Genomic DNA, 27,411 nt, shown 5'->3' on the forward strand with positions numbered 1-27,411 from the left:
AAGGGCTGGAATTCTCTGTCTGTCTTCTGCACTTTTTGTGTTGGTACTTAGGAAGAGAAATTCTGGTTTCTGTGTGCTCCTTGTGACCTGTGCCACCAAGTGCTTCACTTTAAATGACCTTTCATGTGTGTGCATGCTCTCAGACAGTTGAAGAAGAAGCTTTAATCAAGAATAACAACACATGTAAAGACTTTCTTATCGAGGCCATGAAGTATCATTTGCTTCCTCTGGATCAAAGGCAATTGATCAAGAATCCCAGAACAAAGCCAAGGACTCCCGTCAGCCTGCCAAAGGTAAGCCAAGGTGTCACTGTGTCACCTCACACAATGCTACTGGTGGCATTTTCTGTCTTTTGAAAGGAGCTTATGTGCTTTTACAATGCTTTCTAACTCTGAATTGTTTGCATTTCAATCGCTCTGAGCCCATTAGAGGAAGTCCCTGATCAGGATGCCAGCTGCATTTCCTCTGTGTTGTGGCCAATGCTCAATGCTTGTGTTGGGTGAGCAGAGCAGGGAAGGGAGCTGTTGGGGAATGTGCCATGTCATCATATAACTGGTGCTGCTGGAGACCAGGGGTTAGTTCAGGCAAAATGTTACCATCTGATTCTGAGCAGAACTGCAGACACAAGCTGAAATCAGCTGGGGTCAGTTGTTACTGCAGTCAGCAAAGACATCAGGAGTTTACATCAGGCCTGTGAAAGAAGAGCAGAAGTCACTGCTGCAGAAGGAGAGTGTCTGTCACCTGTGTGGAAATGGATATAGGCTGCAAACAGTTCACAATACTTCAGAGCTGCTTCACTGCCTCTTCTGGCACTGCATATGCCCACTGTGGGTATGTAATGAAGTTCAGTAAACCAAGACAAATTCTCAGTATCTCTGTTCAAGGGACAATGCTCTGCTCTTAAAACATTTCCTCAGCCATGTGTGGTCTGGGGGCAGTGGCTGTGTCCCCAGAGCTATGGCCTCAGTGTCACTGACCATGGGCTGCAGGCAGCTGCCAGGATGTGGCAACAGCACTGCAGCCTTCCTGAGGAGCGTTGTCTCTGCTGCCTGTTGTTTTTGTGTCTCTGCAATCAGAAGGCAGGAAAGCAGGAAACAGCGGCACCCAGACGTGTGAGTAGGAAGTCTGAAGCAAATTCCAATAAACTCAGAGCAGCTACTGAATAAATAATCCTCATTACTCCCTGTGTTTATCTCGGAGGCATGAGATGCTTTCAGCTCCACTTTGTTAGTGAAGAGAAAATGACAACAGAAACTGTTTGACCCATGCTCCAGAGATAAATGCAGTTGGTCATTGTGCCTCTGAAGTTGGTAGTGAGCTTTTCAGCGATTGTAAGATGCCAAAAGCACCGTGTATTATTTTTCTAAGTACAAAGCATACGGAGTCTGGTTTGTGGGTGGATATGAGATCTCTACTATCCACATGTTCACATTCTGGAAGGTCTCAATAAATTGCTGATCTGCAGAGCAGCTCAGTACGTTGTCTGCTCCTCCTGCAGGCACTGAGGGGGTTTGTGTAGAAGCTCTGGGGTCACGAAGGGCCATGTGACCCTTGTGCAAGGATTAAAGAAGTTAGTGAGTCAGTGACTAAAGAGATTCTCAGCATCTACTAATAGCATGACCTACGAGTACCAACCCAGATCTTCTGTGGGGCTGATAACTCTTTTTTTGTTGTTCTTTTTTTTAACTATAAAGAAATGGGAGAAGGTGATGATCTCCTAGCAATCTGGTTACTGGGAAACTTTCATCTTATCCGCTGGTCCTGCTGTGAAATCTCTTAAGTCTATAATCATGTGAGGCTCTGCAGCTTTCCATGAGAGCCTGCTGCACACTTAGTGGTCAGACTGCTAATTTAGGCTGATTTACCTCCTAAGGTCACATTGTCTTTCTAGAGCTGTTCACTGTTTTCATACTCTTGAAATAATTTAGAGCATTGTCTAGCCCTGGACTTCTGTGGCAACTGTGACAGGAGTTGAGCTCATTACCTTATGACCTCAAGTGGAGTCTCATCCCTCAGCCGCCCACAGGTGCCTTGTAGAGGCTGATGCCAGAATCATCTTCCCTTTAACTACATTTGGAGCCCCCTTACCTCACTCACTGCTCGGTGGCCTTGTAAAAATCAGATTGTCGTAGTGTTTGCTCCTGTGGTAAGATAACAAATCTTCCCTCTTGGTAGCGGTGGAGGGGACAGAAGGAAATGTGTTCAGGTCAAAGTGCAGGTAGTGCTGTTTATAAATGCCAGAGATTCAGATGCTGCCTGTGCACATGGCTATGGGCTGCCCTCCAGAGCTGAGGGCTGGCAGCAGGCAGGGCAGGTTTGTGAAGGACTGCACTGCATGTGGTCGCAGCAGAGCATTTCTCAGGTTCCTGAGATTCACTGTTGATTAGCTTCACATAGCTCTTCCCTATCTGCGTGGAGTTTAAGGTTTAATTACTAGATTTGCATCAACACATGTAGCAGCCAGAGGCTTTAATGAAGCTGACAACCTACTTCCTTCAGCAGCCCAGCAGCACTGGGTCTTAAGTCCTGCTTTCCCCAAGTGACATCTTCCCTGCAGGTGACAATACAGCTGGCAGGTTTAATTTGTTAAGTGGCATTGATTATTTTTAGCACCATCATGGAGATAATGACTGAACACTGGGCTGGCTGTGGAAATTACTCTGGGATCTTCTTTGCTTAAAAATACTTTGGCCACAAGCTTTGCACGCACCCTGCTGCAAACTAATTCTGTGTTTCATAGGGAAATAGGGCAAGTTGCCTGCTTGGGAAACAATGAGGAAGGGTTAATGGGGGTTGTCCCATGCAGTGTGTGTTAAAATGGAGATGAGGTTTTTCTTTTGAAGGATTGACTGAAGTAACTGTCTGCAGAGGCTTCTGGTGGGCTTGCAGCTTTTGCCTGGCAGCTGCTATAGGCTGGGGTGGGCTGCTGTATTCTGTTCAGAGAGCAGTTGCCCAGGCTGATGTCTGAGGTGGCCCAGCTCTCATTTTCCCTTTCCAGGTGATGATTGTGGTTGGCGGGCAAGCGCCCAAAGCCATCCGCAGTGTGGAGTGCTATGACTTCGAGGAGGAGCGGTGGGACCAGGTTGCTGAGCTTCCCTCCCGGAGGTGTAGAGCAGGTAATGGGAAAGCTTGCCGCAGCTTTCGTTGTGTCCAGCTCTTCAGAGCCAGATGAATGTGTCCTCAGTCATCACTTCAGCTTTCCTCTGTGCTTTCATCCTCAAACAGCTTTCTTTTTGCCGTTCCTTTTCCTCTTTCCCTATACGTATGCCCTTTGTGTTCAGGTGGGTGCCCTGCACTGTGCAGGGCTTGCTTTCTGCCTATCTGCCCCTCATAGTTACTATCCCCATAAACATCCAGTTCTCTGTGGTTTCCTAGTGAAAAATCAGAGGAGCTCAGTAAAGCCCTCTTGGTCTGTTAAGGGTCAGTGGAGAGTGGATCTGAAAGCTGGGAGCGTTGTCCTGACAACATGATATAGATGTGAATGTGGATCACCATTTGGTGTCCTCTGTGACTCCAAAAAACGCTTCATTCAGATTTGAATCCATCTGTGCCTTATGTTGCTGTGCGTTTATGTGCATTTTACCATCCTTACAACACGTATATTTTATCATACTTGGCTCCACTGCTCTTAACCTGCAGAAAGCCCTCAAGACTTGCCCACGTTCTGCACTTCCCTGCTGCCTTAAGCACCCTGGCAGCCATCTGATAATACTTGGTTCTTCAGCTGTTTGTAAAACCTCCGTAAGATGTCTCTCCTCCTTTATCAGGTGTAGTGTTTATGGCTGGCAATGTTTATGCTGTCGGAGGCTTTAATGGATCCTTAAGGGTACGCACTGTTGATGTGTACGATGGCGTGAAGGACCAGTGGACATCCATAGCCAGCATGCAGGAAAGAAGAAGCACTTTGGGTGCAGCTGTGCTCAATGATCTCCTGTATGCAGTGGGCGGTTTTGATGGCAGCACTGGTAGGTGACTGAACAAAAGCCTGACCCAAAGCAGTGTTTTCAGAGACCCCAGCAGAGTTTGCAGAGCTTTAGTGAGGTTCCAGAGCAATTCTTCAATAATTTTGTAGAGAATGTGCCAGAGTCTGGGTGGATGCACTGTGTGCAGTACCAAACACATGTTCTGACCCTTCAGTAATTGAGTGTCTCACCCAGTTTCTTTTTCATTTCTTGAAAGAAATGGTTCTTTCAGTCTCATTCTCTATATGAACATGCTGATTCTGACTGAAAAGGGATTTTTTCTGATTTTTAGTTGAAATTTGCATAGCAGCATGAATGAAATGTGAATAGGGCATTTTATGGGGTATGCTTGTCTGGGAGTTACGTTGCTAAAACTGCTTGTTTAGCTTCACACCTCTGCTGTAGCTGTTTCAGCTGGTGATGAGTACAGTGCAGAATGCTCTGGGGTAGTTTTTCATCCTTTGCATAGACATTTTATAATGCTTGAAAGAGTGTGAACCTTTGGGATTGGAATCTGGACTCTGCTCCACGTTGGTGCCCCGGGGCAAGGGTCCATGTGATTTTTCCAGCTGCTGGAGAAGTGGCATTGATGTGGTGCATCCAGCTTGAAACGAAAGGGACTGGAAAATTGGGTCTCAGGAGTGCGGGGGGAATTACGGGCTTGGGTGGAGGTGGAAGGCAGATGAAAGTGCAACACCAATCTTTTTCTCTTCTCTTTTTTTTTAATTAGAAAACCTGTGTATCCCCTTTTTAACTAGGTCTGGCATCAGTTGAGGCCTATAGCTATAAAACCAATGAGTGGTTTTTTGTGGCTCCCATGAACACAAGAAGAAGCAGTGTTGGAGTTGGAGTTGTGGAGGGTAAGAAAACCATCAGCCATTTCCATCAAGCAAACGTTTCAGTGTCAAACAGAAGCCTAGTAAGTGCAATAGGAAGTAACTGAAGGACCTGTTCTCTACACTGTCTTTGATTGGTAAAGATTTATTTTATCAGAGCTAATTGCTGCAGCTTTTTTAGTTCTCCTTTATTTATAAGTGAAAAACTGTGTGCTGTTTTCCAAGAGCCTCAGACCTGTATCAGACCAACCCATGCCTTCTGTGGATGCTGTTAGGTGTGTGCAGGTTTCTCTGAATTCTTATTCTGCCTGGATTGCTTCTGATGACAGCAAACAGTGTTATGCAGTGCACTGTTGCCATCAGCAGACAGTGTGTGGATGGAGCACCTATCACAAGAAATCTGCTCAGTGGTAGAACAGGAGCACAGTTCATCCCACAGCCCCAGGCTGGTGGTTTGGCAGGAATGCTAAAACCAGGCTTTTGGGCACAGGCAGCACCATTTGCTCTGGTTCATAAGTGAGCAGGGGCTGATGATTATGAATGCTGATATTGAGGCAGCTCGGGAGTGGGGCAGGTGAAGTGAACAGAGCCGGTGGTGCAAGGGATCATGCAGTCCCAGGTGGGCTGGAACCAAGCAGGCTGGTTTGCATCCAGGAGAAAGAGCAACTTAGGTAGAAACCTTCAGCAAAATCAGTTCTGAAGCAAGGGAAAGTTCTTGTTTGACCTTCTCTTAGCATGGTGTAACAGTTTCCAATCAGTACCCTGTGGAGCAGCCAATGGCACAAAGCTTGTTGTGTACTCTGCTTTGAACTCACTTGGTTTGAATGGGAAATGTGTGAAGTGTGTTTGGGAGAGGAAGAGGATGAGGTGAAGTCAAAATGACGCGTGGGGGTTGTGCTAAATCTGCATATTCCTTTAAATAAGCATCTCGTTCAAAATTGGCCCATTTGTGGAGTGCTGGGCTACTGACAGTGGTTTGTTTTGCTGCAGTGGGTTGGTCGTTTGAATTCCAAGCAAATATGTAGTACATACTTGAGAAATGTGTTTCTATGAACTATTTTCTACTGGATGCATATGAAATCCTTTTGCTTTGCTTTGTTTAACGTGTGAGAAAGTGTTGCGTGTGTTGGAGTTCGCAATAGTAAATGAGTGTGTGATGGAGAAGGAAAGCTGATTGTAATAGTGTAGGGAACCAGCTGCAGCATGCAGTTTACCCCCAGTGCTCATCTGAATATGATGGAGATTGATCCAATGCCTGTAGGTAGTGAAAATATCTAAGGATTGATGCCAACCAGGGAACTTTATCTTGTCCTGCTTTGTCTGGCACTCTTGCCTTGGTTGATTGAGTTAACAATAAGTGGCTTCAAACAAGAGCTCGAGGAGGCTGTGAGTGAAGCTGTGACCACAGAGGCAGGACCACATCCTTTTGAAGCCCTGAAATATCAAAGTATCAAGCATAAGACTGTCGATGATAGCTGTTGTTGGGAGTCCTGTGTAACCAAGAAGCGCACAGCATAGACATACTGTCCTATGTCCCACAGGATTTCTGTGTCATGGTCACTTGGCATGAGTGAACAGAGTGGCCTCAGCTGTACTAGCAGCTTTGGTTTGTCCTGGTTTGTCCTAGGACATTCAAAATTGGGTTTACGTTTCCACGGAGGAAATATATTAAGGGGTTGTTGCAGATTTATTGCTTGTGTAATTAATGTACAGTATTTACCTTTGTCAGCTCACCTTGCTATGTGGCACCTGAACAGGAGGAAATGCTGATCAGAAGAACATGCTCTGGTATTAACTCATCTCCTAGGCCAACAAGTCATTCAGAAAACCCTCAGGGCTTTGGGCTTCTAATGAATCTGTTGTGTAATTATGGTTCCCTGTCTTGCCTGACAGCTTTAAAAGCAAACAGGCCCACTGTCTGTGATCCTGCTTCAGATCCTTTCAGTAGGGTTTGCCCCAGACATGCCAACAGGCTCAGGCAGTTCTACCAGGGCCTTCCAAGCTAGGATCTGACCTCAGCAGGGCTGCCAGGTATGGTAGGGGCGTCATACATCAGTCATAGCCGTGATGCTGATGCCAACATGTGTCTCTTGCAGGTAAGCTCTATGCTGTGGGGGGTTATGATGGAGCATCTCGCCAGTGCCTTAGTACTGTGGAGCAGTACAACCCGGCCACCAACGAATGGACCTACGTGGCTGACATGAGCACTCGACGCAGCGGTGCAGGTAGTGGCTCTGGTGTGTTCTTGAAAGGGGATAATCACTGGGCTCTCCTCTCTTTGTGAAAGGAAAGGGAAAATGTGTTTTGGCAAGTGAGCTGGCAAGTGCAGCCTGTTATTTTCTGCCCCCCTACCATGAGGGGAAAAGCCATAACTGCTTGGAAGCTCTCAGCATCTTTCCTGACTTCATTATATTCTTCCAAATTGAAATTAATTTCTGTATTAATGAAATAATGTGCACTGTTTCCACATAGCTTTTCTAACAGATGCATCTCACTTGTATGCTGACAGTTGTCTTTCCAAACTGCCAGCTGCAGGCTCAGCTGGACACTGGGAATTCAAGCTGCACTGCCTTCTTTATCCTGGTTTTAGAGGGCTGTGTCAGATGCATTTTCACTTTGGATCCTTCCTGAGTCTCCAAGAGCAGCACATTCTCTGCACTGGGTTGGTTACACATGGACCAAGTCAGGGCAACATAATTAATCTCACATGGCCACTGCTAACCAGGTTTTAGTGTACCTTTGCCTGGAGTTGGTGATCTGGAAGATCAGAGGAAAGGACGTGATAAAGGAAGTCTTGATGGCTTCTAACTTACATGTGATATTAGGTCAGGTTGGCACTTGTCTTCTCTGTGGCTGTTCATCTCCAGCAAGGGTAGAAGCTCCTATCCATTGCATTTAAAATAATCTTCAGGTGAAGATTTCCTTCTGAGCTGGGTGGTTGCACAGTCTTTCTTTCCTCACCCTAATGCACTTTCTTTAGCTCTTGCTGAGGCAAATATGGTCACGTGCTGTTGATTTTAATTCAGTTGAAGAGGTTTATAATATTGGCTTGATAATAAAACGTATCCCAAACTTATAGGAAAACAATGAAAATCTCATATTGTTTGACAGTATGTCAAAGTAGAGCAAAAATATGCCAAGTAACCTTGCAGCTTGCAGTTCCCAAATTGAGCCGAGCCCATCAAGTGGTCGTGACCCAAACACTTGGCACGCATCCCTCCAGCAGGCACCAGCTGCCACATCGAGAGTAGTGCTGCTGCTCTGGTACAGCTTGGGAAACGAGAACCTGAGCTCCCAGCATTGCTGTGCCCATACTGACATCTAGCGGAGGTGAGGATGAGTGTCCTCAAATCCCTGCCACGACCCCAAAGCAGGCATCAGGGCTGTGCTGGCAGCGTGCTGCTGGAGGAATGGCAGTCCCCTGGGCAGAGACGGTTCTTCCTGTGCCCCCCATCTCAACACAGATAAAGGCGTTTCAACTGTGGAAGCTATAGTGTTCCCAGCCTTTTAACTCTTCTACTTGCTTAAATTAGCTTACTGACTTTTTTATTTTGAGGTATAAATCTGTCATAACAGCTGAATGTGGTCAAATAGGTTGGATGGGCTCAGAAGTGGCAGGCTTTCCTTGCCAGCTGGGTGAGTTGCCACTTCTCCATCAATTGGGATGCTCCTTGAACAGCTCTGGGGTCAGAGCTCTGTGCCTTTCTAAAAATTATCAACACAAGACTATTTTTAGGTCCTGGGGGCTGTCCTGCTGGCTAATGCCATGCTTAACATGATGCAATTCAGCTTGGTGTTTCTGTTTCACTCCAGTTTGAGGAAAGAGTGGTGAGGAGAACGGGGAAACAAACCCAGAGGCAGCCTGAAGAATTGGAGTGAGCCATAGGTTGCTGAAAAGAGAAATGGTGTCAAAGGGATGAAGGCACAAAGGCAGCTGGAAAAACAAAAATGTAGTTCCTGAAAATGAAAATCAGGCTAAATGCAGAGAGACCTGTGGCAGAAAATATCAGACAGACAGGGATAAAGAGGGAATGAGCTGCAGCAGTCTATATGCGTAGTTGGAGAGCTGACCGAGTGCTGGGTGATGCTGAAACATACGTAGCCCATGTTCTGGAAATGCCTTGGAGAGATGCCCCTGCAGGATCCAGTTGCAGACCCAGGCATGTGCAGCCTTTGCTGTGTACGTTTGGCAATGCTGGGCTCTGTTTGGCAGGTGTTGGTGTTCTCAGTGGGCTGCTGTATGCAACAGGAGGGCATGATGGTCCCCTGGTCAGGAAGAGTGTGGAAGTCTACGATCCAGGAACAAACACCTGGAAGCAAGTAGCAGACATGAATATGTGCCGAAGAAATGCAGGTAAGCACAGTAAGCCTGTCTTTGGTGCTTGGTCGCATTTGTCTGTGGTTTTTAATGTGGCTGTTGTTCTAGGTATAAAAGTATACAGTATTACAAACAAGTAATTAATTGGAAGATGAGGTGTCTTCAAGGGAATGAATCAAAATGTGGCTGGCAATGTGTTGTGGGACAGAAGTTAGCCTGTTTAACTCTGTGCTCTGCTTTGAGGTGTGTGTGCGGTGAATGGTCTCCTCTACGTGGTAGGAGGAGATGATGGTTCCTGCAACTTGGCCTCTGTGGAATACTACAACCCCATCACAGACAAGTGGACATTGCTGCCAACCAGTATGAGCACAGGGAGGAGTTATGCAGGTAAAGATAGAAACACTTAAGTGAGAGAGCTGGGAACAGCTTGGAACATTCATAAATGTAAGGGTTGTGCCTCCTGATGCTTTAATCTTAAATCTGCATATGCTTTATTTGGTCTTCAGTAGAGGATTCCTTCATGGAAACAGTAAGCAGTTCTGCTAGCTTGCTGCTGATGTTAGTTTTTGCAGCATGATCTTAGCTACAGGGCAACCAGGAGCTGCTCCTGAGATAACAGCTTGTCTGTGCATTCTTAAAACAGGTGTTGCTGTGATTCACAAACCATTGTGACACACAATCAAGTCGTTGCAAGGAGCAGAAGTGAAATGGATCCAGCTAGGTGGTGGTGGGAAGATGACTGACCTCTGACTTGACCCATCTCATTGCTGTTACCATCTTCATGTGACAAGTGCTATGTTACAAACATCATCTGCTCTGCAGTGGATTGCAAAGCAAAGGGAAAGTCCTTCTGGAGACATGTTCCACGCTAGACACGAAGTGTTGCTTGTTATCTATGGTGCAATCAAGTGTTTTTCTCAATGACAAGTGTGCTGGGATAAACATAGTGCTTGAACTGCAGGCACGGAATTTCTTGTATGAAACAAAACTGCTACGTTTGGGCATGTGAGTAAAAATGAACGCTTCTGGATTTCTTCACTACTGATGCTCCGTACCCACTGTTGGTTGAACTATTTTCTCACTGCACCCAGAGGGCAGACCTTACTACTGACAGTGGAAACTTCTGAGCACCAACTGAGAAAAGCAGTCAGCAGGAACGGACTGGAACAGGGCGCTCTGGCTTGAGTGTGACACTGTCTCAGTCATACGTTTGTAGCTGCCACTGGACTACTGTATGTGTCCCTGAAATGCGTGTCGTATGGTGGAAATAAATGCCATGTGATTTTTCTACTTGCCATGAATGCTGTTTCCTGTACATGCTGGGCTATGCCTTCCCAGGGGCTGATATCTTAGCAACTCTACCACACCAAACCTCTCAGCCCCGCAAAAGACATGCTGCTCTGACAGGGTTCGTTGCTCCTGTGAAACAAATACTGCTTGAATAGAAACTGTTCCCTACCCTGCACCTCGCCAGTGTTGCCAGCTGTGCTGAAAGCCCCAGTTCTAACTCTGTCCAGCATTTCAATGCCATTTCATAATAGACCATTCAGATGTCAAAAGAAAGATCTTATGGTGCCATTAATGTAGAAGGTACCTACAGTGAGAACCCTCTGTCAGTTAGGCAGCAGTTAATTAGCATGGTAATGAACGTGCAGTGTCTTAATGCTTCCAGAGCACAGAGCTCTCTCTAATCACTGTCATTGTAACTGTTATTTTAATCTTCCCTGTACTGAAAGTGTTCTGCTGTTAGTAGAAAGAATTGATACGATTATTCAAAACAGACAAATCTAGATATAGCTGTGATGCAGTCATCTTGCTTACATCACAGATTCTCAGAGCTTTCTGTTTAAGAAGATGCTTGACTTGCAAATACCTTTGTTTGCCTCCTTGTGAGCTCTGACATACAGCGTGCAGGAATGTAGACTCCAAAATATTCTCCTGATGTATTCTTTTTTTTCCCTTCCTCACTCTCCCTTCCCCTTTTTTCTTCTTGCTTCTTTCCTATCTCACTATCTTTGATTTATGTGGCCTTTTGTGAGGGCCTGTCTCACTCCTTTTCCCTGTGGATCAGCAGTGGCTTTCTGCTGGGGGCATCTGGCCTGCAGGACCGTATCTGCTTGTGTTACTGCTGAGCACCAGCACAAAGTGCTGCTCTTTCCTGGTGTCTTTCTCTACAGATCTGTCAAAAACACTCCAGGCAAACTTCTGCAGTAGAAAAGAAAAATACCTAAAAATCGATTTCTGAGGGATCTAAGGCTAAATCACCTTGTGCAGCTTTAGCAGGTGTGTACATTAGTTCTGTAAATAAGCACATTTCAGTGTGTGAGTTGACATGGTCCCTGTGCCATGGGCGCCTGCTCCCTCTAGGGGAAATAGTGCCTACCCTTGCTGCTCCACCTCCCATGGAGGAGGGCTAACAATAATAATAATAAGTCCTCTCTATAATCCCCTTTAAGTCTCGTGTTGGCTTCTACAATTTGCCATGAAACATACCAAAAAACCAGCATAATGTGCTGCCCTTTTTGATGGCTAGTCTTATTGTAAAAGCTGTTGAGGTTGCTGGCAATGTATCCCAGGCTGAAGCTGGCTTCATATCAGAGTCCTGAGATGCATCTTGACAGTGACATAAGCAAGGTGATGCCTTGGCTTGGAGTGATTTTACCTCTAAAGCTGGTTGCCAAATGTGTGCCTTGCACGCAGCCTGTGGGAATATGGCATAAATGGGTAGGCAAAGCTTTTTAGTCTGTTATCATCTCTTATTGGATGCAGATCAGTCAACAGGATGGACGTGTGTTTGAGCATGCCTGTCTCTTGTTAAGTCTCAAATAAACATAGGAAACGTAAAGCTAAAAAGCTTTGTTTGTAGCTGCCAAACTGATCTCAATTCCAGTGTTGCTGGAGCGAAGGCAAATGTTACCAAGAGATGAAGAGTTTTTTTTTAAATCTAACCCACAAAAAGTGGTGAAGAGATGCAAGTCTGAAGCTTGCTGTGTTGATCAGATGTCATGAATGGTGAATATACTTGAAAGCTGGGTAATTTTTTCCCCAACTTACATTGCTTTATAAACCTTCCTTGCTTACAAGGCAAAAGCTTTTGATGATTCTCTGCTATTGTAAAATGGCATTTATTGATGCTGGTGGCCAAGACCTAAGGCTTGCTGGACAGGGCTAGGGCTTGGCCATTGCCAGTGCTCCTGGTTGCAGCCACAGCTCCTCCACCCCAACCAATTCCCTTTTCCTTCTCAAATGTTGCAGTGTTATGCAAGCCAAGTGACCTCGTTTTCCAGCTATGCAATATGAACAACTGTAACACATGAAGAACCAGCTGTATCCCCTCCCCTTGAAATGCTTTTGGAATTTGTCTGTCTTTGGTGTGTTGTTCTGTGTTTGTATGATTCATTTGGAGCACCTGAGCCAGCCCCTTTAAAGACTGCCTTTTTCTAGGACTGAAAGCATAGCATCAGTGCTAACGATTTTACTGTAAATATCTTTTTATAAGAATTTTAAAAAATGTTTGGATTGCTTTTTATGGCCGCTGATGACACCTGTGTTAAATTCTGGATCTGATTCCTAACACTCCTGTGCAGTTTTTGCTGGCTGTGATGTGTGAATTTGTATGGATTCTGCACAAGAAATGTAATGATGTAACCAACATCTGGGATAGCTCTTATGTTGGTTCTGACACGGTGGAAGGACAGCACTGGGCTCAACGTTTCGAAACAAAACCCATTACCTCCGTCACCAGCACGCTCTTAGATTGCTAGCTATTTGAAAACAGTTTCAGTACTCTAATTTAACTTTCTGTTTGCTCTCTGGTCAGCGTGGTGGATGAGCTGTCTGCCCCGTGGCTGCTTGTGGAGGAGGTGCGATGTGCCACAGGCTGCCGAAAGTGATGGAGTTGTTACAGGAGGATTTGTGAAGGCTTTACACACTGAACTCAGGCGGCCTCCTCGCAGCGGTTGGTTGGGAACATGAAGGCTTTTCTCAGCTCTTTGGGGATCTCTGTGTGCTGACCCCTAGGGAACTGTGGCATTGGGTTTCCACAAGGTGACCTTGCACAGAGCTTGCAGTGTCCCCGGGTGCAGGCTGGTGAAGAGGCTCACACACTGCTGGCTCTGCAAGCAGCCCAACATATGTAAAGCAGGATGGATTTGCCTCAAACAATCTGCTGTTGAAACAAGTTTGAATCAAGTCCATCTTTTCCATTTGTGCCTAATAGATAAATTGGGGGTGATTAAAACCAATTTTCGGTTCATTCAGTTTATCCAAATATTTTTTTTGGTACAGATGTGTACTGCACTGTAATTACCATAAATTTACTCGGCAGCATTTGCATGACAACACCACGAAAGCTTAATACTGTTCTCTCGTTTGCAGCATTTGGAGACCACAATCCTTGCTATCCAGTGATGTGTGATGCCTGATTCATCCAGCTAAGGTGGTGCTTCGGCAGATAAGTGCAGCTTGTTTCTAACCTGTGGGATTCATCGCTCATAAACCGTAGCATCGGAGCAGTTCCCCCCCGGCTTTGCCTTGTGCCCATACATCCCATGCACACACCTACAGCCTGATGCTCAGACCACAGGGTTTGGGAGTCTGGTAGATGCTATAGACTGGAGACGAGTGCTTTTTTCCCTTCTGTCTTTCTCTTTCTGGTTTTATAAGTTATTTTCCTTTACGGTGACAATAAAGACATGTTGAGAATTTGTGTATTTTATGTATTAAAGAAACAACAACAACAACGACAACCAAACCAACAACAATCAAACAATTTTAAGGATTACAGAAGATTGTGAAGCAGTTTACTTGGAGGTGAAGTTCTTTGTGTAAAGCAGCTGCTGTTGGTTCCATAGCTGACAGCATCACAATGAGTCGTGTCACCATTCAAGCTCATTATTTAATTAAAAGACTGTGTGTGTGTGAATGTGAAGGATGAAGGACGTTGCAAGTCAGTTCTTTTGATGGCTGCCTTGTCCAGGGTGATGAATGGTGCAGGGAATGGTCTTCTCTGGTGTATTTATGACAAAATCATGTTGTTCCCTGTTCTTTATTTGAATAAAAACTGGACTAATGCAACTCCTCTGGATCTGCTTTGATTTCACCAGCTTCAGGCAGTGAGGAATGCACTCCTTGCTGTGCTTTGTGGCTTTTTTTCCACTTCAGTTGTATGCAAAGGCCTGGTTCTATTTTGTGCCCTCTGATGTGGGACATGGGTACAGCCCAGCTCCAACTGGAGGCAGGCACAGAGAAATGCTGCCCTAAGCTGTATGGGGGTTCCCAGAGCATCCTGGATGTGCACAGTGATTAACAGCATCGCTTTGGGTAGCGTTCTGCTGCACGATAACAAGCACGGAGCCACTTAACTACTTAGTGACATGGAATATTCTAAGAAACGTGCCAAAGTGATTAATGCTAATGTTCTTGTTCAGCAAATTGAGTGAGATTTAATTGGCGCAGCTGCTGGAGCTGAGTGCATTTGATTTGGCCCCCATTTACAAACTGCATTATCACGAGCAGTCCATGCCTCTCTCTCATTGCAACCCTCACGGCCTCTGCTCAGCATCCTCCTCAGTCATTACAAGTCCTATCTGCAGCCAGAAAACTTCTGAAGTGGCCCTTTAAGGAACACATAATGCCTGTCCCCAAAGTTCTGTTCTCTGAAGCATAGGAGATTTCAGTTATTTTTCAATCTTTATATTGTTACGTTTTCCTCTTTCTGTGATGCAGTGTCACCCGGTGGTGATTTGTCTCACTGGATGAACACTGAAGCATCATTTAAAATGCAGTTTAAATCGTGTGTGTGACATCAGAGCTGCACTGGGACAGGGACATGCCCTAAGACTGCATTTCATGCTGAGGATTTTTAAACTCAAGCCATTTCTGCCAGCTTGCCCTGTGCAGCTGCCAGAGCTGTGCAGGCAGCATCAGAAAAGTTACTCCTGTTGATTAAACACAATGTACTGCATTGCAACCCAACGCCGTGCAATAATGCACACCCATTTCTCCCTGGGAACGAACTTCTCCTTCCGCTCTGCTCCTCGCTGCTCGGCTTTCCTGAACCTGCCCACAGAAATCACAGCTTTCTGCTGGAGGAGCAACAGAATCCATGTGGATGGGCGGCACAGCTGTAAGGTTTTGTTTTACTTCGTGTTTGCTTCACACCAAACCCCTCCCTGCCTTCCCAGAACGTTTTGCCTGTGATTTGTGATGCTGAACACCACACAGCTGTGGCGTGTGGAGCTGCCAGCTCTGCCAGGCTCCTGTGCTTGCAAAGTCACCTTGTCTGCTCCAAGGCAGCACTGTGAGCATCCTACCAGCTGCAGGCCTAATTAGTGCTCAGCTCTTAATGAACAGGGAAACACTCCACACAGCCCCTCCTTGCCAAGTCAAGGAGGAACAGATGAGCCTGTCCAAGTTACCCTGCTTGCTTTCTTCTTTTCAAAACTCGTTTGTTTTTCTCTGAGTCAAAATGTTCTGATGGAAACCGTGCATTCATTGAGCTACGGTGTTCCATACAGCTCCAGTTCACAACTGGGGAACATTTCATACTGCTGGAAGGAGGGCCGAATGAACAGTCAGTTGGTGTGTTCTCATCCAAGCACTAACATCTAATGCCACGCATAACCACGCGTGCTTTAACACATTGCTACTGCATCCCAACAGTGTTGGAATTTTAAAGCTTCAACCCAGCTCCCAAAACCTCCCCGGAAGCTGCACAGACCTGAAGTGATAACAGACCTCAGCTCACCAATGGAAAAATGCTGTCGATAAATGCAGCTCATTTGTGGATCAATGGAGAACAGCCTGGGACACCTAATTTGTGGTAACATTGCAAGTTGAATGCGACTAAACCGTTATGAGAGTGGAGATTTTGGCTATGTTGCTTTTCCAGGTTGAGGTGAGATTTGTGGGTTTTAATGGCTGAGGCTTCCAGGATTTGGTGAGCTCTCTTTACACTTATGGCAGGAGGAATTTGATGATCCTTGCTGTCCCTTCTAACACAAGTCACGATAGTCACAATTCCACGAGTATCACTATCATGAAGTGAAGACACCACAGCCTGCTGATCATTCCCACTTCTTTTTTAACTACATTTACTTTGGTAGGGAGCCACCTTAATACAAGAGAGAACCAGGTGGAAAGGAATTACCCCTAAAAAAGAACACCTGTGGGTGACTTAACCGTGCTCGATTGCTTCCAGCTGTGGGGTCGGGGGGTTTCACTCATAGCCTCTCTTTCCTCGCAGTTCTTCCTCTCTCTGTGAGGTCGCCTCGCGCTCGGTGCTGCTCCTCGCGAAGCCCCTCGGCACGAGATGAGGGCAGAGAGGCGGCTGGGGGCTTTGGAGAGGAGCGCTGAAAGAGGCAGAGCAGCTCCTGAGCGCTGAGCTGCGGGAGAAGAAGGGGTAAGTTGTGGCGGTACGCGTTTGGGGTCTGTATGGGGGTTGTAGCTCTCGGCATTGGGTTCTACGGCCGTACACCTCGGTTAGCAGGGCGGGTGCGGCTGCTGAGCAAACGAGTGTGGAGTTCTGCGCGTGGCGATGATTTCTTCGTGCGAGGTTTTGGTGCGGGATTGCGTTTTCTGCGGTTCTGTGCGCTCACCGTGCGGTGCTGCTCCTTCGCTTCAGTGCAGGAATGCTTCTTACTGCTACCTCATTTATTAATGTTACAGCGGTGAGGAGATCAGCGTCGGTGTTAAAAGCCTAGAGAATGGGGGAGGTGGGGAAGGGGAGCCGAGGAGGGGGCTGCCCTTGTGGCGGGGCACAGCGCTGAGCAACAGCAGAGTCCTTAGCGGACAAAGCGGTGAGACAGAGCTGTTAATGGTGGTGATATCGTTGTAGAGAAGTAAAACAGGCGGTAATGGTGGTCGTCTTTGTCTCGGGTCGTTCCCAAGTTGCAAGGCACGCGCCCAGCGCGGAGGCAAAGCACGGGCAGCTGCCCGCCCCAGGCCCAGAGCCGCGTGGTCCGCGTGGAGCTGTACCGGACTGCAAAGCCACAGCGGGAAGATGAAGGGGCTCTGGAGGGCAAAGGTGCATGTGAGGTGCAGGTGGGGCCCCCAGGAGGGCCCCATAACAGCTCCTCGTGAGGGAAATGGGGATACAAAATCCCAAAATTGGATGATATGAAACACGTGGCTTCTTCCTGCTCGACGGCGCAGGAACAGGGGATCCCTTTTGTCACAGCTGGTTTTCATCCCCCGGCGATTTGGCTTTGGCCTGGTGTGTGGCTGGAGATGCTGGATACCGCCGGGCAGCTTCCCAGCGAGTTGTGTGCGTGCTGCTGTTTGCGATGCCTGCGCATCCCCCGCACCCCTCTAATTTGGTTAAGTCTGTGGCCTCTGATGCACGCGGGGCGCGGCTGAATAAACGCACGCTTTGGGGTCAGGTTCTCAGGATGCAGCGATTCTGTCGCGCAGGAGGAGAGATGCCGTGCCCTGTGCCGGGCTCTGGGGGTCAGCACAGCCAAATGAATGAGTCCACCTAGCGAGCAGCGCTTGCACTGTGCGCGTCCTCATCGAAATAGTGCTTTCTCGGTCTGTGAAAGCTTACAGATGTATTTTGCTCCTTATGCAGTGCAGCTGCACGGTGCGGGCGCCTGAACTTTGTTTTGCATATAGATTGGGATCAGATGTTGTGATAGAAATCATTCCTCAGCTGTTTTCCATCTTCAGTGTGTGCTCGAGTCCCTCATTTGCTGTTGTGCATTAAAAATAGCTTGCAGAAGAGAAGCAGGGATTTCTAAGGGGCATTCCCTAAGCATGGTGGGGATTGCAGCCTTAATAAAGCTAATGCTACCTGTGAACTTGGCATGTGGTTTACTCCATGTTGTGGTTTAAGTCCCTAGGATTAGATATCCAAAAATTTCATAGGTCTTAGTACAAGTGCTGTGATTCCCATTTATGTTGCTGAGCTCCATTTGGGGTGAGCTGACTCCTCGTGTTGTACACACAGCTGCTACAGATTCACTAAGTGATTGGGCCAGTATGTGCCTAAGGTCTGATGTGTTAAAAATCACAGAGCCTTTCATTGCTGTGGGGTTGCCCAAATCTGTAACAATTGCCACATGCCTTCTTCCCTCCCAGTGAGGCTGGCAGGAGCTGCTGCACCATGTGGGGGTGATTTTGATCTCGTGTTGTTCACATCTCCCCAGCCACCCAAAAAGGAGAGTTGCTGCTGGTCCTGGTGTCTCAAAGGCCCCTGAGGTGTGATGGTGGGCAGGGGTCACGAGGCACAGGAACTGATGGTAATGGACTGGTACCAAGCACAAGGGCTGCCTGCTGGGCCAGGGAGATGGATTGTCTTTTCTAGCTCTTTGCTGCCCCATAGAGCTCTGTTTAACTGATGTGGTCCTCGTGCTGCGTCTCTTGGTTGTTTGAGTGTGGGCTTCTTGCTGCAGGACCTTCCGGAGTTCTCTTATATTCCTATAGAAACTGAAGCTGACCCCACAGCACTGCCTGAAAGTCACATTAGCAAGAAGATGTGCAGTGTGTGGTATGACTGTTTCAAGACTTGCACTGAAGGACTCTGTCTTATGGACAAAGTGAGGGGTTTGGAAGTCTCATTTCAGGCAGAGTGAAACAGATGCTCTCCAGCTGCTGGGTTCTGGGATTTATATCTAATAGAAACATAATGACATTACCTGGAAGCTGCTCAGCTTGGTAAATAACACTCAGAAATTTCTGGAGGTCAAAGAATGTTTTTGTAGAATGTGTACAGGTGGTTGTGTGGCACATAATTACTCCTGGCTGAACTTAGACCCCTCATTTGGTTTGATCTTTTTTTTTTTTTTTCCTTTTTAAAATTCTGAAATACAAACTGAAGAAAGAAGGCTCCGGGTGCATTATTAGCATCTTACCTCTGCCGTAGTGCAGAAGCAGACGTCGCCCAGGAAGGGACTGATTGCCTGTGCTGCGTGCTGATGAGCTGGAAAACCTTCTATTAGTTTATGGAGATGAGATTTAGGCTTACACAAAAGCTTGATGCCATGTCATGTTTTTAATTAGTTTTCTGAAAAGATGTGTGAGATGAGACATGCATGCACTGCCAGTGTCATGTGGCTGCAAAGGAGGATGTCCTCGGTTCTGAAACGTGCATCTTTTTTGCAGATAACTCATAATTGCCATTTAAATATACTGGGGACAGTCTGCTCTAGTTTTACTTACCTGGAAAGCACCTCTATTCTTTGGCTGGCCTGTTGCTTTTAATGAGGAACTGTCTAGGTTTGATCACATAATAACAGGTGAAATCAATACCCAACACTCTTCTAAGACAAATTTGCTGGGGGATTTATGTCTGGATGGGGTGGTTCTTGTGGTGGTGCTGGGGACTTGGGTATGTCACAGCAGCTTGCTCCTCCCCAGCTTAGTTTAATGTTGGCCCCAACCAGTTGTGAGATCTCCAAGAGGAACTCCTGAGAAGGGCTTGTTTGCAGTCCTGCAGATGTGTGATGTTGGCTTTCTGAAGGGATAGAGAGGAGCCAAGCTGCTGAATTCTCCCTGTATGGAGGGGATCCATCTCCTACAGTATCATAGGGAAATGCTATTTGAGTAATGTCTTCCCTAAGGAAATACTTTGGGATTAAAATAGGGATCGTAAACTTTTTTCGTTAAATGCATTTTAAGTTTCACTTTCCATCCTGTGTCTGGGCTCCAGCCCTGGAAGACAAAGCAGAAAAACTCTTCCATGCTCTTCTAATGCAGGTCATGTTTGTGCTATTGAATGAAGCTGTCTGTAGCCTAAAAGTACACACAAGATGTGCAGGATGTAAGCTCTACAAATGTTAGTACTTGAGCCTGAAGGCCCGTATTAAATTGGCCCACATATTTGCATGTGTATTTACTTAATTCCTTCCTTTCCAGCTATTAAATCCTGTATGTCAGGGGGGTGTTGCTATGGTTTAGGTGTGTGCAGGTTGGCTGCACTGCTTCTCACCTGCAGCAGGCATTGCATCAATTCTGCATTGATGCTGCCAGAAAGGTTGGTTCAGGAAAAAGCTGAAAGACTGCTTATAACCTCAAGTTTATTCATGTAGCAATCCTGTTGCTGTTACCTTCTCTGCACTGGTAACTGAACCTTGTGCTGCATCACAGCCAGCTGCTTCTCCACATTTTGTGTGTGTGCTTCTTAGTAGCCAAGCGTGTCCTGTAGTGATGCGAGCTTGTTTGATGGTGTTATGATCACATAGGAGCTGTGTGAAAGCCTCTACCAGACTTCATTTCTGCATGCCTATTCCTTACAGTCCCTGGAGGGATGCTTTGTGTCAGAAGGCTTCACCTTGCTGTGGGAAGTCGTGCTAAAGCTGTCAGAACCTCACTCTGCAAGCAGGTGTTAAAACATGTTTTAAAGACGAGAATCACAGTGCACCCATTTTCCTCTGCTGTAGCTCTAATGAATGACAGCTCAACCAGTGTGTGTTGTGTCTTGGAGGGGCTGCACCAGGCGTGGTTTGATGGCTTTGCTGTGTCTGTAGGCACAGACTTTGTCAATCAGCGATGATTTCTCTCCAGCTCATAACCTCAGTGGCTGATTTCCACCCCTCACTGCTGTGACTGGGCCATCTCCCAGCCTCCTTCCAATGGAGTTTCCTTCTTTCACACATTGAGGATTTAAAGGAAAAATGAGCTCCTCGGTCCTCGTGTTGCAGCACTGCTTCCTCAGGGACTGGGAAACCTCTTCCAGGGCTCTGGGTATTGCTGAATGTTGTCTTTAACTGTGGGATGTTTTGCACACAGAGGATGAAATTAATGAATCTGATGATAATGAAGGTATAACTGAATGAGATGAATGTTATGCCTAGAGGCTAATCATCAAGTAATTCAAGTGAGGCTGCAATTATAAGATTAAGATTTGTGTGATAACATTGTTTACCTTTATATAAACCAAAATTCAATCCTTAATAAAGCGACAGCAAATTAAGTTAGAGAGGAAAATATAGGGGGAGGGAGGAATCCGTTCAACAAAGCAGGTGGATTTTTAGTTGTATCAGCTCAGGAAAAAGCCAGAAACAAAACTTGCTGGAGGCTGCTGGAGAGAGAGGGTCTGATCAATGCAAAATCTTGGTGAGCTGTATCCTCCCTTTTGGTGCTGCAGTGGTTGGGCTCCCAGTCTTTGTCCAAGGTGGGTTTAGTGAAGCCAGGAAGGATCTGCTGGTGGTGTCTCAACTCCAGCTCACTGGTGAGAAGGACTGTGATGCCCTCCTGTTCTCAACCCGTGTCTGAGAGCTTTATTAAGAAGTGATGTGGAAATGAAGCCATTTTATCTGCATGTAACTCATGGCTCGTGTCAATGGGGTGAGGCCAGAACACTGAGAGCAAAGCTGGAAAAATACAGCAGCTGGGGGCACACAGAACACTGCCAGGTGACAGAAAGGACACCATAGAGCAGTGTGTGCCACGTTGGATTTTTCTGGAAGGAGCCAAAAGGAAAGCAGGAATGGGGATGCCTGGAAGCAGTGGCTCACAAGAGAGCCGCTCAGCAGCAGGGAATGAATGTTATCATTTAGCAGAGAAGATGTTGGTGCTGGGAGTAACTGAGAAGGTGTGCACTGTGGGTGTGGGTTCGGCGCCTTGGCTCTGAATGAAGGAGAAATCTGCAGTGGTTCCAGTTTCTAACAGCTCCCACTTCAGCTGATTTCACACTTCTGGGTGAGCAGGGAGGGCGGGTGGAGGTGCATGGTGCTGAGCTGCTGGCAGCTCTGAGATGCTCAGGGATTATTCTTCTTTGCAGAGCCATCAGCAGGTGGAGTTTTTCTGCCACGAGATGGCATTGATTATGCAGGGAAGGAAGGCGAGGCTGCAAAAGGAGCTCAGCCCAGGGACCAGAGTGGGCTAAAAATAAAAACAGTGCTTCCAAATTAATAGCAGACGAGTATGAAACGAGTGTTTGTCACATGCATGTCTGATATGGAATTATGTTATCAAAGAGCTTATTTCTGATGTGTCAAATGGAATTGCTGCTCATCAGATGAGCCACTGCAGCTGGTGATGTGAGCACAGTTTTGCTTGCAGATGTTTTTCTGGTGTATGGGCATGTGAGATCTGAGTGGGTTTCACTTCAGCCATAGGTCTCATAAAGGCTATTTGTTGTTAACTGGGAGCCAACAACAATTTGCCCTTGTCTGACATTCTTCTGGTGTGTTGCCTGAGGTCTTCACTGCAGTCTTTGTTGGGTGCAAGTCCTCATTTCGATGCTCTGTGCTTTGCACGTGCATAAAAATCTATTTTCACTCTTTTCCAGGGCTTCCTTTGATCTCTGTGTGGCCTTGTGAAGTTTATTTGAAGTGCAAAAGCCACTCAAATACTCATGGTGCCACACTGATCTCTGTCCATCGTCGCTGGCTTGCCCACATCATGCTAACTCAAACCCTTCTGTATTTATTACTTCTAGTGATGGCACAGTATGTAGGTACTCCTTGGTCTTCTCCCTTAGAGGTGTCAGAGGTGTGAATTTCTGGGGGTGGAGGAGGTGTTCAAAAGCTGTAAAATCCAGTTTGGTGCCCTAAATCTAGGGAATATTCCCCAAGGAGATGAAGAGGATCTATGTAATATCACAACGTGGCCAAACTCCTATATGAAGTGCAGGGGAAAACCCTGGTTCTTGGTTCTCTCAATGATTTCTCTCTGCCTTTTTTGCTGGTTTGGCTTTAAAAGCACAGGTTATCAAAATGTCATGCTGGTGAACATAGCTCACAGCATCATGAGACAATGGCAAATTGTTCTGAGATATATCAAGTGCTTTTCAGAGGTTCTCCTTTGCTGTGTTTTACAACTTGGACCTGCCAAGGGATTATTTTTTTCAACTGTGTCCTGTGTTTCATAGGATTTGGAATTGATGCTTTGTTTTCTTCTTAGAAGAAGCAGTGGGCTTTGTCTTTGCTACTTGTAGATAGAAGCATGAGAGAGTGAATACCCCAGCAATCCCACCTAACCTCACCAGCAAACTGAGCAGTGCGTAAAGCCACACTGAGCCTCCTTCAGCAGTGCCATAATGTGTGCACTCTGTTCCTCCTGCAGCTGTGGGGTCAGTTCTGAAGCATGAAGTTCCTCCGTCAGTAGTGTTATAGCAATGACCATTGTGCTTGATCTTGCATGTACTTCCCACATGGAAACCTGCTGAAGTCAATTGGTGTTGGAGCTGGAGGGCTCCTGAGCCTGGCTCACCATCACTGCCTGTGACAGCATTGGACTCTGTGTTCTGGGTATCACTGTGCAGGAACTTGTTTGAGAAATGTTCACTTCTGGTGCCTGTTCCCCTCTTTCCAGCAGGCAGGGGTATTTATTTTCATTTTTTAAGTACCCCAGGAGGTTGCTTTTCTCTTCTGATCTCAGAAACGTGTTGGCAGCTCGCAGTTTGTGTTCCCTGCCTTCGGTGTGAAACGTGCTGGAAATAGTCCTGTTGTTTTGCCTTCAGTTCTACTTTCCTTTCGTAGCCTGAAGTTCACATCTGAACTTAATCATGTAGAGGTAGAGTGTCTCTGTATAATTTTCCCTATTTGCGCCCACTTTATGGATTTTCGCCCTTCTTGGTTTGAGGCCATTTCTTATCAATTTAAAGAATTTTTTTATTTTTTTTATTTTTTTAGAACAGGCAATAAGGAAATAAAAAGACAAACAATGTAATTGCAAGCTTGGTTTTTCTTCTGGCATCAAAGCTTTGGTGTCTCTGACAGAAAGCCTACAGAACTCCAGAGCCTGGTGTATGACAGCACCGCCTCCAGCAGCTTCGTGCATTTGCATTCATGGCAATGCAGTGCCTGTTTATGTGCAGTTTGGGGGAAGTGTTTGCTTTTTTTTTTTTTTTTTTTTTCCCAGCAGAGCTGCTCTGCTTTTTGGGCAGTAGTTGCACAAACCTTGTCCCATGTCACTTGGGTTTTAATGCAAGTCTACCGGTGGCTCTGGCAAAGGCAGAGGGTGATGCTTGTGCTCCTGACCCTGTGTGCAGCTGTATGTCCTTGCTGGATAAGCAGCTGGCGATGGAATGGCCTCAAAATGTGCCTCTTGTCTGACAGCATAGAGCCTACACTGCCACCTGCCCATCCACTGTACCATGAAATATGTTGTTTGTATTAACTTCATAATGTTCCTGTATTTGGATTGAGTGTGGTGTGGAGCAGAAAGTAATTTGGCTTTTTTTCTTCAGCTCTACTTGTACAGCTATACCCTCGTACATAATGCATTCTTAAAAATGCATTCAGGTTTGAGCTGGCTGAATGTGGTCCCCTGGGTTAGAATCAATGCTACTTAGTGCCTCATAACACCATGGGTTCATCCCTCTGTGCAGGATTTGCAGGGGGTCTGTGAGTGAATCTCCTGCACTGGGGAAGTGAGTTGGTGCTTCCAGTGCAGCTGGAGGGTTTCCTGGAGGTATTTCTGAACTTAGAGAAGAAAGTATTATCAAGCCTGGGTTCTGTGCTCACCTCACATTTTCTGGTCATATATGAAATTTGAGGGAAAAGGAGGCTTGGATGCTTGGAAGAGGGTATGGAACCCAAATGGGCAGAAATTCAAGTTTGAAACCAGTTCTTAGCTCTGCTAGCTGTGAAAAGAAACTGCAGTCCTTTTAAGGCTCCCAGCCCATGGCTCTGCTGTGTAAGGCTTCCTACCAGCAACAGCAACATGTGAGGATAGCACAGGTGATGAATGGAGCTGGGTCCCCACAAAGCTCTGCCGGGGCTGGTTTTGGCTGTGGGGGTTCATTGGGTGCTTTCTCATGGCAGGTAATGTCCCAGAGCTTTTGGTAGTGAAGCTCTGCCCAGTTTAGGGATTGAGAATGAAGGGGTCCTGCTCTGCCTGTGCATGGATTTGCAGGGACATTGCTGCCATTCTCCGTTGGCGGATGGTAAGGAAAGCTTTTCCATCAATTGAGAATGTTTCCTTGCTGATCAGCAAGGGGCTTGATCAGTCTTGAATTCCTGGAACTGGCTTTAAAATGAGAGATGGGCATATGTTGGTGATTACTTTAAGCCAAATTTATCTTATAATGGGTCTGTTGGCAGTAACAGTTGTTGGGAGTTTTCCCCTCAAGTCAAACAGACTCATCAAATTAAATTCAGCTGTAGGCTGAAGCCCTCTGTTCAATATCTTCCTTTCTTCCTTCCTCTTCTGCAAGTTCCAGACAACCAGAGCATCCCTTGGCCAGCAGCCCTGCTCTGCAAACTTTTCTCTGTGTGTGAGAACAAAAGCTGTATTGAGCCTGGAGCAGTCCCCTCAGACAGCCAGCATGCACAGAAAAGGCAACAGATGCTGCTGTTTTTTTTTTTTTTTTTTTTTGCAAACCCAAAACTTCATTATGCTTGGAGCAGTCCCATAGGTGTAAGAAAAAAAAATAAAACCCTACACAAAACCAGCACCATCAACCTGATTTATAGATTGCAATCATCACGGCTGGATTCTAAAGCAGCAGGGTATGTTTTTGGTAAGGCCCTCTTCCTGGCCTTAGGAGGATTTAGGGATGGGTGCGGGAGTGATGGGCAAAGGGGCTGAGCTCCCTCTGCAGTGTGGAGTGGGGATGGAGCAGCTGCTCCTGGAATGCTTTAAGGAAATCCATCAGGCTGGACTGTTAAATTCCACTGTGATTGTGCATAGCTGATTATGTCGCTGTTTCTTTGTGGGTATGCCTTGTTTTCACTGCTTAATTCCTATCGCAGCATCTGCCCTGCAACCTGAAGTGGCAGGGGACCCTTGACCTTTTTGTGAGCCAGACTTCTACCAGAGCCAGGAAAAGCCCAAAACACAAAAATTGCCTCTGAAGAAAACACAAATTCTAAAGTTAATAACAATTCTGCACTGTTGAGATGCATTTTGCAATGCCCAAAGCAGGAGGGCACAGATGGAGAAGCACAGCATTTCCCAAGGCCTGTGGGCCTTGCTGAGCTCCTGGTTCAGCTGGATGAGCAGCCCAGGGCAGCTTTTGCACAGCAGCTTCTGAATCTCTGTAAATCTTGTTTCAGATGCAGAGGGCTGGGGATAGCTTTTATTTTTTTTCTGCAAATGGAGGCTAAAAGACTTGTGTGCTGCATGCTCTGCTTATGCATTATGGAGGGGTAATGCTACAGCCTAGAGAAAAGATTACTTGGAATTGTGCTTTGCAGAGCATGCTAGCAATAATTAGAAAGCAAACCAGTCCCTGCAAGCCACCAGGATCTTCTGGCAGGAGCCTCTCCTCCTTTAGGGGCAGTAGAGCTGGAGCCTTGCTGGGGGACATTGCGGTGCAGAGGGCTGAGTGCTGCCTGGTGTTGGTTAATAGATGCTCTATGCTGATTGTGAATCTGCTCGTTAGGCACTTGTTTGCCCTGGGAGGTGCGTTAGGTACGGCCTTGATACAGCTGTAGGAAAGCAAAGGCTGAGACAACAGTTGGACAAAGCTGGATCAGTCTTTTCAGAACCCTGGCATGATTTGTTACAGCTGAGTCCTTCCAGTAAATCCTTAAGGTTTTCAGCAGCTATAAGCTTTTTATAGCAAATCAGATTTTTTGCACCCATCTGGTTGACTGGCTATAAGCATGCAGCTCACAAGTTGGCTTGTTAGGTTTTGTCAGAATTAAAAAAAAAAAAAAAAAAAAAGCCCCAAAAGCCCACCATGTGCAGTGCAGTATTCATCTATAGCTGCCTTGGATGAATTGTCTCATAAAGGAACACAAGTAACCAAGAGGAGTGGCTTGATTATGAAATCCTGAAGGCAAAAGCCTCAGACTCTGTAAAGCAGCAGGTTGGTGTATTGAGAACATCCAAGCAAGTCAAACCTGTGTTTTGTGTGCTGTGAAGGTGAGGAGGACAGTGTGTTGTTAAGGGTTATGGTTAATGGCAGGGTACTAGTATGCACTGCGTGTTGGAAGCTGGGTTTACTCTTTTTATTGCTCCTTGTACTCAGTTACTGATACTTTCATTGTAGGTATCATTTGATATTGTACTTAGGATATATTCAGGGGTCTGAAGCTTTTTTCCTCTTAAGGCTCTAGCAGCTTGGGTGTGGAACAGCCTCAGCAGCTCTAGGAGACCTCAGCGCTGGTTCAAGATGTGGCCCAGAGTGAATTTACAGCTAAGTCTCACGTTCCATAAAAAGAAACATTTCTGCAGTTTAAGGTATGGAAAGGGCACATCTGCATTTCTGTGCAGTGCAAGCAGGAAGGACTTGGGTTGGTTCCTGCCTCTGGGTGACGGCTGGTTCCAACCTCTCCTTGGTTGTGTACACGACTTTAGAGCATTTGAAGCAGCAAGTGTGAGATGCTTCAATACAACTTGCTGTAAGAACACTGTATTCAGTGGGATGACTGGTTTAGTGGGAGCCTCTGCTCTCCCTGTG

The 27,411-nt window shown here is 46.4% G+C and overlaps 1 protein-coding gene across 1 annotated transcript in view; it reads left to right on the forward strand.

The window, feature by feature from the left end:
- The window catches only part of KLHL3 (kelch like family member 3), a 41,584-nt gene extending 27,392 nt beyond the window's left edge, over positions 1 to 14,192 (forward strand). The window contains exons 8-15 of the mRNA XM_042826079.1: positions 144 to 293; positions 2,999 to 3,116; positions 3,768 to 3,965; positions 4,721 to 4,822; positions 6,895 to 7,023; positions 9,012 to 9,152; positions 9,360 to 9,503; positions 9,760 to 14,192. Of these exons, the coding sequence (XP_042682013.1) occupies positions 144 to 293; positions 2,999 to 3,116; positions 3,768 to 3,965; positions 4,721 to 4,822; positions 6,895 to 7,023; positions 9,012 to 9,152; positions 9,360 to 9,503; positions 9,760 to 9,788 (1,011 nt within the window). The 3' untranslated portion in view covers positions 9,789 to 14,192. The remainder of the gene's footprint in view (positions 1 to 143; positions 294 to 2,998; positions 3,117 to 3,767; positions 3,966 to 4,720; positions 4,823 to 6,894; positions 7,024 to 9,011; positions 9,153 to 9,359; positions 9,504 to 9,759) is intronic.
- Positions 14,193 to 27,411: the final 13,219 nt, after the last annotated feature.

This window comes from Centrocercus urophasianus, unplaced genomic scaffold (assembly GCF_019232065.1).
Source record: "Centrocercus urophasianus isolate 14NV4802_14NV808 unplaced genomic scaffold, USGS_Curo_1.0 seq_26, whole genome shotgun sequence".
Classification (NCBI taxonomy): Eukaryota; Metazoa; Chordata; class Aves; order Galliformes; family Phasianidae; genus Centrocercus; species Centrocercus urophasianus.